At 42.6% G+C, this 12,887-nt stretch overlaps 1 protein-coding gene across 1 annotated transcript; it reads left to right on the forward strand.

Annotated features, from left to right (window-relative positions):
- Window positions 1-7,559: 7,559 nt before the first annotated feature.
- Window positions 7,560-12,551, forward strand: LOC115055706 (opsin-5-like). Its single transcript, XM_029521693.1, has 6 exons — window positions 7,560-7,698; window positions 8,561-8,766; window positions 10,544-10,643; window positions 11,582-11,686; window positions 11,766-11,989; window positions 12,076-12,551. The coding sequence occupies exons 1-6, from the start codon at window positions 7,560-7,562 to the stop codon at window positions 12,535-12,537; spliced, it is 1,236 nt and encodes a 411-aa protein (XP_029377553.1). The 3' UTR covers window positions 12,538-12,551.
- Window positions 12,552-12,887: the final 336 nt, after the last annotated feature.

Below are 12,887 nucleotides of genomic sequence, written 5' to 3' on the forward strand. Positions count from 1 at the left end.
TAAAAATAAAAAAAAATACAGGAAATACAGGAAAGGGAAGTAGCTTTTTTGTCATTATACAATACACTGATGTGATTCTGCTCCAGTGTAGCTCAGAAATACCTTCAGTTAAAGAGATCCTAAAGAACCGGTCTGGGAGGGGTCCGGTCCAGTTCAGAGGTCTCCAGCTCCGGTCCTGGGGGGGTCCGGTCCGGTCCAGAGGTCTCCAGCTCCGGTCCAGTTCAGAGGTCTCCAGCTCCGGTCCGGTTTCAGAGGTCTCCAGCTCCGGTCCTGGAGGGGTTCGGTCCGGTTTCAGAGGTCTCCAGCTCCGGTCCTGGAGGGGTTCGGTCGAGGTCTCCAGCTCCGGTCCTGTATGTTTTAGATGTTTCCTGCTCCAACACACCTGATTCAAATGATCAGCTCCTCTTCATGCTGTGGGGCGGTTTTAGTCTGTACAAAACATATTTTAAATGGACAGAGTAAACACAGTCTCAAACTCCGGGGGTTTCTGGGGGTCCAGTCTGTGGAGGTCTGTGGGGGTCCGGTCTCTTCTATTCACCTTGATCAATAGACTGTCCTGTGTGCTCCACGTCTAGTTCCTCCTCTGCCTCCTTTTATGATCGTACCTCTTGTCATATATTCAGGGTGACGGAGAAAATTGAGGCAAGAATCAGTGAGTTAGACTCGCAGCTCCGCACTTTAGCTAGCTCAGCTTATGCTAGTATAGCTAGCTACGAAGCTAAGTCTGTTTCACCTTAGCCTGGCTCGTTAATGCTGGTAACCATGGTAACTAGAGGTCACCCCCCCCCCCCAACAAATGGTTTGGCCACCGATCCTTCCCTAAGCTCCGCCCCCCCTTGGTTACTGTTGCTATGCCACGCTGTTTTCGGTTGTGTGAAGTTCGGTAGGAAAATGTCTGGCCAGCTCTAATGCTAACGTCCTTTAGCCTAGCTTGTATTAAAGCCCGACACAAAATGTTATCTTTGACAGAAACAGCTGAGTTTGGGAGCTCCATCAGAAAGGAAGAGACGGAGAGGAGAGACATACAAACTCTGGCTACAAGCTAATGCGTGTTCCAGGTAATAATACGGCCACGATGTATAATGAAGAATGAGAAGATTGTTATGGAGAAATAATCCAGGTAGGATGAACATCATACATCATACATCATATTCTTACCTGGAACACACAACAAAAATTACAATTAACAACAATGAACCGTAATGTTAGACTAGCGAGAGGAGCGAGTAACGAGAGCATCAACAGAAATGTAGTAGAGTAAAAAGTACAGTATTTGTCCTTCAAATGTAGTGAAGTGAAAGTAAAAGTATCCCCCCCAAAATAATACTCAAGTAAAGTATTTAAGTACAGTACTCAAGTCAATTTACTTCGTTTTTGCACTCTAAAAAGCAAAAATCAGCTCAATGTAACCTGCTCAGAGTGAAACTGCAGCCGCTTCCCTTTAGCAGCTATAGTGCAACATTTCATTCTTAAGAGTCGCTAAGAAGACCAAAAAGATCTTGGAAGAGACTGAATATTCACTGGATATCCAGCAATATGACCAAATGGATGATAGTGTTAAAACGGTTAGTGGCTACAATTCAGCTGCTACTACTACTGCATCTAAGCATAAGCTGACAGCATGACAATAGCAGCCTTTTACAACTGCAATGCTGAGAGAAACAAAGGAAATACGTTGCTGACTTCATCAGATTGATAGCAGCGTGTGTGACGTAATGTCATGAGGTATTATTTATGGGCCATGTTGCTGGAATCCTCAAAGGATGAGTACATTTATTTTATCATTCCTCACACTCCTTTCCTCTCTCAGATTTACGACAGCTCAGATATTGATGTGGTTCCAGATTCCTGATTAATAAGACAGGGCAGTTTTTAAAAAACAGACTAGAATGAGGGGAAGTTAGATTAATTGAGATAGCAGAGATGAGCAGTGTCTGCTCTCATCGTTTGGCTCACAGCTGTTCTATGAAATACACACTGTTAACATGCAATACCACGTAGCGGGTCTTTTAAGTGGAAGCCCAGATCTTTCCAGGTGTTCTGCAGCTGGATTTTCTACGGTTCAGTGAGTCACTACACGGACCGTCTGGTATGTTGCCCAGGTGGTCAGGAAAGCCTGTCTTTTTGAGTGGCACCAGGCCTCAGAGACTTGAACCTTCCCGCATACAGCGAGTTGGACAGAGTGTCTGAAAAGGCTTTGAGGAATGTGTTTCCCAGCATGCAGGATCTGTCCATCTCTGCAAATCCTATGCACTTTTAACGTGCGCACCTGACCTGTGCATATTTGTGGACTTGCTGTCATAATGAGTAGGTTAGGGATGACAATTTTTTTTTCACACCTAATGCTACATGAGATTTGATAAATACTGTGTATTCTATATGAAGCTGAGAGGTGAGGAAGAGTAATCAGAATTTCTTTGTCATTCAGATTTCTTTCTTGATTTCTCCCTCTCTATCGCCCCTTCTTGTAAGTTGGTGTTCACATATGAGGACATCTTCTGCATTGCTGTGTATCTCTTCATTATCTCTGTCAGACAGAAGGAAAAATAGATGATTTTCATGTTCTGTAAAAATAAAATAAAGAGTTCAAAAGGAATAAAATCTGCCTTGCAGCACTTCTTAAATTCCCAAATAAATGCAATTTAACTTTGACATTAAACAATGTGGAAAAACAACACAGTGAAATTTATTGTGCTACATTATTTCTTGGCTGGGGCAGTGACATTGTAGAGCACCTCCTAAGTTTTGTTCAGAGTTACATCTGAAATTCAGTAATGGATAATCAAAGTCTCTGAAGGCGCCTCGGTCAGCCGGTGGGCAGAAGGTCAGTCTGAAGGTTGTCTTCTTCTTTTTTTAATGAGACCCAAACAGGCATGTGTCACGGGTCACTGGGAGTAAAGACACTGTTGTCTTCAAGGATAACAAGTTTTTGCTGAGGGAGAGGATAATGGCGTGGCCCGCTAACCTCCTGTCATGCTTGGGTCACCTCACCAACCCTGATAGGGTGTCAGGTTGGCTGAAAACATCTTTGCTGTTAAAGGGTCACACCTTTTAAAAGAGATTTTAGATGCTCGTTTGGCGTGACTTTGATCCTTACTGACAGCTTCGAGCTCATTTTCTCCTTTCCATCACTGACAGATTCGTCTCCTGGACAACGTATCGAAGGGAGGGGGGGGCCACAGGTGGACTTCCTTCAAGATGTCCGAAGGGATCTGTGGCGTGACGGGTTGTCAGTTTGTTGGGCTCCTGCAGCTGTAACACCCCAGAGGAGCAAGGCCACTAATCTCCTCAGAGCCCCAGAAGGCCTGAGGAGGGTATCCAGGCTCCAGTGTCAGGGCACAAACTGTTCAGTCAAAGCTTTACTCTCCACGCTGTGCCAAAGACTGCTTTATGGCTGCCAGGTACTCCAGGTAAGCTTCACTGGAACCAAAAACCACAGACTCTCAGGCATCAAACAGTTGGCCAGGCACAAAGAGTGTTGATTTTAGCATCCTCAGAAATTTTAGTGTGCACTTTTGGTTTCCCCTCTGGTTAACATCCATGTTTTGTACATCCGATCTCCTCCTGCATGCTAACAGGATGCAGTCTTTTGTTTGTGGATTTTACATTTACGGATCTACATTTTGGCAGCATATATCCTCACGTCTGGACTGATGTACAGACTGCTGTGGGAAAGGTGTGTATTCAACCCTAAATGAGACCCACTTACATAAGTTACCTGCTTAAGCAAACAGGCCAAAGGAGAAATTGCAAAGTGGACTCAGTGCCCAAATAAATGTTTGCATGTGGTTCAGAGCCAAAGATCTTAAGCCGCAAAACCGATCTGCGTTGCCTGACACAGAGCCTGTGTTCACTTGCTTTCAAATGCATACTGAACCATTCTTCTTGTGTTCCTAAGTGGTTTTTCATAAAGTATAATCCAAAAATGTTTTTTTAAACAAAAGTGCAGCCACTTTCACCTCAATACAATAGTTGCAGATAAGACATAAGATAAGACATAAGTAACATAAAGTGCTTTTTTCCTGTGTGAGCAAATTTATACTGGACAGAAAAAACAGTCAGCCCTGTAACACCACCCGCTGGCTTTAAATAATTGTATTTAAGCGACCGTCTCTGTGGCTGCAGGCTCGGCTTGTCGAGGCATGGAGCTGTTTTGGTGCAAGAGGTGAGAGGAAAAACAGTCCTGTCTTTGTACCTGTGCTAAAGTCACTGCCTGCATTTCAGAAAACTTACCCTTACCAGGGGCATTTCACACAGAGCTGCACCGAAAATCTGTGGAGTTTCACCTGACACGTAATTTTTCCTCTCAACAGCATAACATGTTTGCCAAACATTTCATTTGCAATGCCAATTTAAGGTTTTAAGGACCCGTTGACCCCAGAAAAGTATAGACACAAAAAATACAACACTAAAATTAAAGTGTAAGGAAATATATAAAGAATGCATAAATAAATAAATAAGTACAGACATTTAAATGATATAATATATGGTAAGATTATGTGATATTTTATCCATATTTTATATCAGAAGACTCATTGGCTTGCATGTGCATTTGTCGCACTTTTCCGGTTTACAGTTTTCCGGTGGGCAATAATGATCACTTCCTCACACTTGCGTCCAAACCCTTTGAGAAGGAGGTGTGAACATGTTGTTGGCCGGCAGAGGCGGTTTATAGATGTTTTCTTACTGGACCTAAGCCATGTTCGCCTGTCGCCCAGCTGGAGCGTCCTTCAAATCAGCTGAGCAAATAGTTTAACAACAGGTGTATTGTTAAAGCCCACCAGCCATTTTGGAGTCAGACACAACACGCAGAAGACCAGAATCTGACTCATCTAACATTTCTCGCAGAATAAATTGAGATTTTGTGTCTGTAAATAGGTGAGCAAAGGGAAACACGTCGCTGTGAGGGATGTTCTTAGCTAAAATCATACATAGACACTCACTGGCACCCCCCCCCCCAAAAATGACAGACAAGCCATTTACCTCCATACTGTGTGGAGCCTTCATACAAGCAGTGCCTATGCCTCTCATTCAGTGACAGGGAGAGAGAAAGTGTGTAGACCTTTTTTAAGCAGATCCTGTATTGGTGGCTTGACCTGGTGTATGTCCTCTGTGAAGAGAAGCTTTGTTGCCCTCAGACAGCTCGCAGCCTTCAGCACACACACCTCCATAATAGCATCTGTGTCTGTGATTTTCCATTTGGAAATTCACGAGCTTTTAGCTTCACATCCCAGCCTTGACTAGAAACGGAGAGAGCAAGAGAGAGTATAATCATGGTAAGCCTAATGATACAGTGGCCTACTGTGGCTGCGCTGTGATCGCCAAGCTTCACGCATGCACGCGCCAAAGCACACGGGCCAGACTTAAGATAATCTTGTCTTCCTGGAAGGCGGTGACACTTCAGAGTTTTTGCAGTCTGTGTCGTTGCTTTGCAGTTTTCATGATAAAATATGTAAGGGCACAATTTCCCATAACAGCTGAATACGGGGTCTTGTTTGGCCTTTTATCATCTCATCTCAGCTTCAGTGTAATCCCAGCAGCGGCTGTCCTGAAAGCTGACTACGTGACAAATGCTGCTCACTTGTGGCCAAACAGTCTAATCTTGAAACCTTGCCTCAGCCCAGCTGCAGTAGGTATGAAGACCATTCATGAAAATGTCGTCAACAAATGCGACTTTACAAACATTTAATGTCAACGTGCAGCAAAAACTAAGATGTGGTCGGAGCGGCTTCCTCCGCACGATGCCACCCGCAACCAGATCAGATTATTCACTTTAACCCCGCAGACATCGCTTTGGGCTGCACGCACAGGACTCATTGCTGAGCTGAACCTGTGTTGTATGGCGTCTCTGAGTGTAGATGGGGGGCGTGTGATGACTGGCTTCAGTGTTTGCTGCTGGACGGGTGACAGTTGAGGTCAGGGGTTCACTTTTCCCTCAGCTCTCCGGACCGGCTTTCAGAGCCTGAAAGAAAGGGCTTGATGAGGAGGATTCGGAAGCACTGAGGCATCTGGCAGCCCTTCCCTCCACATCCTGAGGGCCAGCAGAGCTACTCTGTGGCAGCCAGAGCAGAGAAACAAGGTTCACACTGTGATCTACACACAGACTGAGGGGGGCGGTTCAGGTTACCCCTTCGGTAGGTGTGTCGCCACAGAAAAGCTCACTGTGAAGGGGAGCGGGATGGAGGAATGTGGCTGTTGTGCAAGTGTAAATTTACATAGAACAAAAGGAACTGAATCAATGAAATTGCATCAATATGTGCTGCCACATTTCCCATGAATGTCCTTTGACTTGATTTGTCTTCTTGAGTTTCTGGCGGTCCAACTGTAAACCAAATAAGAATGCCAGACATTCTCACACCGGCATCAGAGCACAGTGAAGCCGTCAGTGCAAACATTAGGTCACACTAACTTGATTATACTTAATATGATACTTCTGGCCTCAGTGTACATTTCAGTGAATGAGCTTGACTTTTACATTAAGAGGAAGTCAAGACTGAAGTCATCACCTGCGTGACCTTTTCTAAATGGAAGTGATTAGCGAAAAGTAGAACATGTCTCTGGAGAGGAGGCACAGGCTCATAGTCATCGGTGCCGGAGTTATGTTCAAAGTACAACTGTATTTTTTTTTTTTTTTTTTTGTATGGTTTGGATGATGTAAATTGTTGCCAGACCATATACAGCGCAGCAAACGCTGTTTCACATTGATTACATATTTTTTTGGTTTAAATCCATTGTGGAAACTGGTAGTCTTATTGAGATGAGGGATTTCTCTTCCAACAGAGAAAACCAGCACATTAAGTTTTAGCACAGACACCCAGATAGTTCAGAGACATATGTTATAAGTTTACATTTAATTGATGCTAATAAATAAGTACAACCTTTTAGAAATCAAGAGGCCTTAATCAGATTTGATCTACATTTTGATTGATGGATGTTCCACGAGTGCCCTAAGGGAGAGTTTAGTATCCATCCAAAACATTTACAGCAGTTTCAAATTGATAATCATGGAGAAACATATGTCACATGGTGACATATAAAAGAGCATCATCTGTGTAAAAGTGTATGCGACATTACAGATTGGGGTAACAAACAGTCTGGTATCCATCCAAAAATAAGTGGAATAGAACTGTATGCACATAAAATATCTGTGGAAATAAACTATGAAATATTAAATACATTTAATATTAACAGCAATAGAGGATGCTTTTATTATTTAGATAATTGTTTGAGCATCTGTGTTGTGTTAGATTTTGCCTTAAGATGTTGTTCTCTCTTTATCTTTATTAATCTGAGCTAAATGAAAAGCCTCCAAAACTGATTTCCATTAGTTGACTGTTCATTTATCTGTTAGTTTGGATTTCTACCCAAAAATCTCCATCTGCTTAGCTGCTAAGAAATAGATAGGATTACAGATGCGATCATTTGGACAGTAACTGGTGGGGTATTATTGACTGTGTGTAAGCTGGATTTAAAATGCAGCGATGGTCATCCCTGCTGGTGTAAGAGGAGCGTCTAACTGAGCAGGAGACAGCGAGGATTCATGCATCGGAACTCTGATCATGGAAATAACGCTGAAGAGTTTTCCTCTGAAGGTGGTGAATATTCCATGGAGGAATAATAACCTCAGTACTCTGCATACAGACCCTCCTCTGTCCGAACAAGGAGAGACCATCATTGGAGTTTACCTGTTAGTGTTGGGTAAGTCAACCATCCCATACTGGAATATAATACATTTACAAAAGTAGGGTTGTGGTGATGCATTTTTGTGTACTTTGTGTATGCTTTGAAATACACGGCAAGGGAATTTAGGGAATACTCATTAATACACTTCTGAAAAATGTGCCCTTGGTAAATAAATTATTGAAAAAGTTTTATTTTATATCCATAACTAACTAAATGTTTGACAGAATTTCATCAAAATTGTTCAGATTTTTCTTCATATCTCATGATAAAATAAATACAACTTCAAAATAGTTTTGTCCTCTCAATCAATAAATCTCTTAGAAAGACTCACATATTATAATTGTATTTTTTGTTGTATACAAAAACAGCGTCTAAAGGCCAGTCAGTGATTTATGAGAGGAGAAGGGATTCCCTTGGCTTTTCTCTGCTGTTCTCCCCCCGATGGACAGACAGATAAATATTTTATTTATCCTGACTGAAATTAAGGCACACAGTCATCAGTCTGAAAGTGAACAACAAAAAAAACTGCACAAAGATTAAAAGTAAGGAAAAAATTCCAGAGAAAAACAATTTACATTCCTCCTTTATGGCAGCTGTTTTGTTATTATCATTACATCTTTCCCAGAACTTTAGCACTGATAAAGCAACACTACAGCCCAACCCCTTGTAGCTCTGTACTTTAATTCATTATACTATGAAATATACATTTTCAAATTAAAAACTGACACTTGATGATTCTTAAATATTCTCTATTAATCCTTTTGCATGGACTGTATTCCTAATAATTGCTTTAATAGATGTTATTGTGACATGAAGTGATTTTTCTTTCTGTTTTCTTTCTGTTGTTATATAAAATTACATTTGTTTGTCTCTCTAGGATGGCTGTCCTGGTTTGGAAACAGCTTAGTAATATTTGTCCTGTACAGACAGCGGGCCACACTTCAGCCAACCGATTTCCTCACTTTAAATCTTGCCATCTCTGATGCCAGTATCTCGGTATTTGGCTACTCCAGAGGAATCCTAGAAATATTCAATATCTTAAAGGATGACGGCTATTTGATCACCTGGATATGGACCTGCCAGGTAAGAGTGATAACCAGGACAACATTTGGAATTACATTAGAAAGAGCCAATTGTTTGTTTGTTTGTTTTTTACTAAACAATAATCTGTATGTCCAACAAAATTTTCTACCAAACCCTAAATTACGGTACGATTTGAAGCGTTGATAATCAGCTAATGAAGTGAAATGATGCCTTGAGTGTGCAGAGTTTTAAAAACATATATACATCTGCTTTCTGTGGCCAATCCTTACTACTGAAGAACATTGAAAGAATCTGTGGAAGCCTTACAGTACAGTGAGTATGCGTGTGAATGTGTTTCTGGGATTATACTGGTAGCCATTTGGGCTGGAGGTTAAATCTATAATAAGATTAACACTGTGGAGGCCTTTAAATGGGAGAAACTCGCAGTGTGCTACCTGTCAACGACCAAACAGGAAACAAATAAGAGCTGTCATGTGGAAATTTGTTACCTAATTTGAATCAAGGAGCTAATGTTTCTGTATTATGACGTTATTTTGCATTTATTTCAAATATCAGCTGTTGTGTGTTGTTTCTAAGATGTACAGTTTAGTTCTGTTTCCCTCCTCCAGCAGCTTCAGTTTCAGATGAAATACTTCTCATACTTTATCTTGGAATTCATCCAGGGTATATTTCTTGCTTAAGGCTAGCTGTGGTGGAAACCGTGATATCCGCGCTGCAGTGAATGAACTCTCAGAGGAATCACGAAAACAAGCTCGAGTAACCAAAAACTTTCAGTTTCAGAACGAAAACCCCAAAATCTCAGCAGCAGAGAGAGAGAGAGAGGGACAGCCGCCCAGATGATCTCATCCCATCTCAGGTTTTAGGTATCAGAGAAATATTAGGACAGCAGTAAGTAGCTCTCACTTCTGATGGGCTGAGAGGGAAAAGTGAGAAGCGACTGGAATAGAGAAGGGAAGGAGCAGGAAGGTGAGCGAGACAGGCATGTGAGAGGCATTAACAGATTACTGAATGAAGCATGATCAGACATGAGCAGTTGCAAGCTGGGCCAGATCCTGGTGTTTTTCACCTTATGGGACGGGATATTATTGAAAACGATGGAGCCTCACGGGACCCTTTGATGTTTCACATGGGAATGCAGCAAAAGAAACTTGGGCAAAAGTTGTAAAAGCACAGTGCGACTACTTTTATGACATTTGTTTAAAATCCACAGTGTCTTTTACTGTAAGCCAAGCCAGAGGCAGAGGTGAAACGTTATTCTGCATGAGGGGTATCATCAAACCTAAATTAACAGAAAATATCTAGAGGTTGGCGGTGCAGTAATCTGGCAAGTGTGCAGGCAAAAAAAACAAAAAACAAAAAACGTGATGAGTGACAGTAATAGGATTAGCACAAAGGAAGATCAAGGAAATAATCAGTGAGAGACCTCCAGTGATCCATGTCACCTGGAAGCAGCTCAGCAGGGAGCTGGGTGTCGCACAGTTGGAGCCAGAATGAAACATAGCAGCGTAATGCCTTTAAAGAAGAGCTGGTATTAAAAGCTCATCTTCACAAATAATGGACTGAATGCTAAAAAGGCTCCTGGCTAAATGTACCAGGGAGTCATTCAGAGTTTCTGGCTCTGGATCTTGAACATTTTCGGCCAAAAGGCAGGAAGAGCTCTCCTGTCTCTATCTGATAAAGTCCAAAGCAAAGGTTTGGGACAATTAGACAGACAATCAATACACACCCCAGAGGCTCAGTGACAACTCAGAGACATTTTAAAGATGTCATGTTGTGATTCACCAACGCCCTCCCCCCTCTCTCTGTCTGGCTCCAGATAGATGGCTTCTTCACGCTGCTCTTCGGGCTCTCCAGCATCAACACCTTGACAGTTATCAGCATCACCAGATACATAAAGGGATGCCACCCAAACAAAGGTCAGACCGAAGCACCATAAATTCACCATAAAGCGTTAGGGCACGAAGCAAACTGTAGACCGGCGTCTCAGTCTGACATTCCTGTAGTTCTTATCTGACAGAAAAGTGTGTTTTCCAGTGCTAATGAAACCTTATTACTGACTTCAGCTGTGGGAATAACTACCACTTGTCTCCAGCAATTTCATTTACATTTCACCAACATGTCATTAAGTTAATTTGAGGTGACATTTTCTATTTTGGGTGCAAGAAGAATGTCTTAATTATATGGAAATTAGGTTGAGCAAGTGCCTCTCCTGTAAGAGTGCAAGAAAAATGTTTACCATGTTTGTGGTTTTTCATAAAACAGGAGCTAAATAAACTTTCGTATAGATTTTTTTTTTCTTTTCTTTATTTTTACATTGGCAGTCGACCGTTTGCACTACGGACATTTGGATATCATGTGTCACTATTTCTGCAAACGGTAGAAGATATTGATTAAATAAAAAAAAAAAAAAAAAAAAAAAGTTAGTAAAACTTTGAGGTAATCCAGGGCAGTAATATAAAGAAACCAGTAACCCATAGCAACAAGGGTATTGTATACTGTACAACGTGTTGACTTAAGATATACAAACGCTCCTTGGAAATAGGGCAGACTGATTTGATTGAATTGCTCTGAATACAAAGCTATGTGCCCTTTGTCAATAAAGCCTCTTTTCAGTCACAGATGTTTGCAAATGCTGCTGTTACAAGAAAAGACCTCATTGTTAAATGAATGTCACAATCTTGACATTCGTAACAAGTCAAGAATGCTGGATCTTTAAGTGCCTCTCACTTTTTCTGTCCCATGTTTGCCAAAATGGGAGCGTTTAACCTTTTTAAACGGCAAACAATCATACGGCTGTTTCACAAGCATGGAAATATTATATTGTGTTCATGTTCCGTGTTTCGTGTTTTTGCAGCTTTCTGCATCAGCGTGAATACCATCGCTGTGTCACTCATCTGCATCTGGACTGGAGCGATGTTTTGGTCTGTCGCTCCACTGCTGGGCTGGGGCAGCTACACAGGTCTGTGCTCAAACAATAAGCAAACAGAAGAGCGAGGACCCAAAGCCCTGATCTGGTCTCTGTGTGTTCTGCTCCTCAGATCGAGGTTACGGCACCTGTGAGGTGGACTGGTCCAAAGCCAATTACTCCACCATCTACAAGTCCTACATCATCTCCATCCTCATCTTTTGCTTTTTCATCCCCGTGATGATCATGCTCTTCTCTTATGTCTCCATTATCAAGACGGTTAAAAGCACAAACGCCATGTCAGCCAAAGGCTTGCTCACATCCCGCCAGAGGAAAGTGGAGAGAGATGTCACAAGGGTAAGCGACAAGGAGGGAGAGAGTTTTAAAAGTAAAAAAGGATGTAACGCTGCTGCTGACGATTGTTCCCTCATGTTCCTCTCTAGATTTCCATTGTGATCTGCACTGCTTTCATCATGGCCTGGTCGCCATATGCCGTGGTGTCCATGTGGTCGGCCTGGGGGTTCCATGTGCCGAGCACAACCAGCATCATCACTCGGCTCTTCGCCAAGTCTGCCAGCTTCTACAACCCGCTCATCTACTTTGGCATGAGCTCCAAGTTCCGCCAGGACGTCTCCGTGCTGCTGCCGTGCACGCGAGAGAGCAGGGAGGTGGTGCGCCTGCAACACTTTAAAAACATCAAGCACAAGGCCGAGACGCCACGACCTCCTGCTCCGCTTCCTGTCCACGAGCCAGAGGCCAAATACACAGTGGGAGATGTGAATCCTGACAGCGACTCGGGGGTCAACAGCCCCCCCCTGACTCCTCCAGCCGACACACAGGAGGTCTTCCACATTAATGTGCCCTCACACATGGAAACATCAGAGTACTGGTGTGACAGGCTCTGAGGACTGGTCCCACACTGGAGGTACAACGGGAGATTGAGAGTATTTTTGTATTTTTTGGTCTTACCCGTGTTCAGGAACTTTATGTGTGACCTGTGTTTAATAAATTATTTTCTCTTTCATGTGTGTTGAGAAAAGTTTTCATTTCCAGCTCATTAACAACAGCCCTAACGCTGAAGAGTGTCCATCCATCTGGCAGGGACACGGGGGGAGGGGGAGGGGGGGTGGACCCTGGACAGACAGGGACATGAAGACACAACCAACTATTCATTTTTATTTATTCACACCCACTTGGCGTCACTAACTGTCCATGTATTCAGACTGTGGGAGCACCAGAGAACCTACAGAGGCAA

The sequence above is a fragment of the Echeneis naucrates genome, chromosome 15 (assembly GCF_900963305.1).
Source record: "Echeneis naucrates chromosome 15, fEcheNa1.1, whole genome shotgun sequence".
Classification (NCBI taxonomy): Eukaryota; Metazoa; Chordata; class Actinopteri; order Carangiformes; family Echeneidae; genus Echeneis; species Echeneis naucrates.

Excerpts from the sequence above, each read along its gene's own strand:
- LOC115055706 (XM_029521693.1), top strand. The coding sequence starts at position 7,560 with ATGGAAATAACGCTGAAGAGTTTTCCTCTGAAGGTGGTGAATATTCCA. Across the intron at positions 8,767-10,543 it reads CCTGGATATGGACCTGCCAG|ATAGATGGCTTCTTCACGCT; the intron begins GTAAGAGTGATA and ends GTCTGGCTCCAG. Across the intron at positions 10,644-11,581 it reads GGGATGCCACCCAAACAAAG|CTTTCTGCATCAGCGTGAAT; the intron begins GTCAGACCGAAG and ends GTGTTTTTGCAG.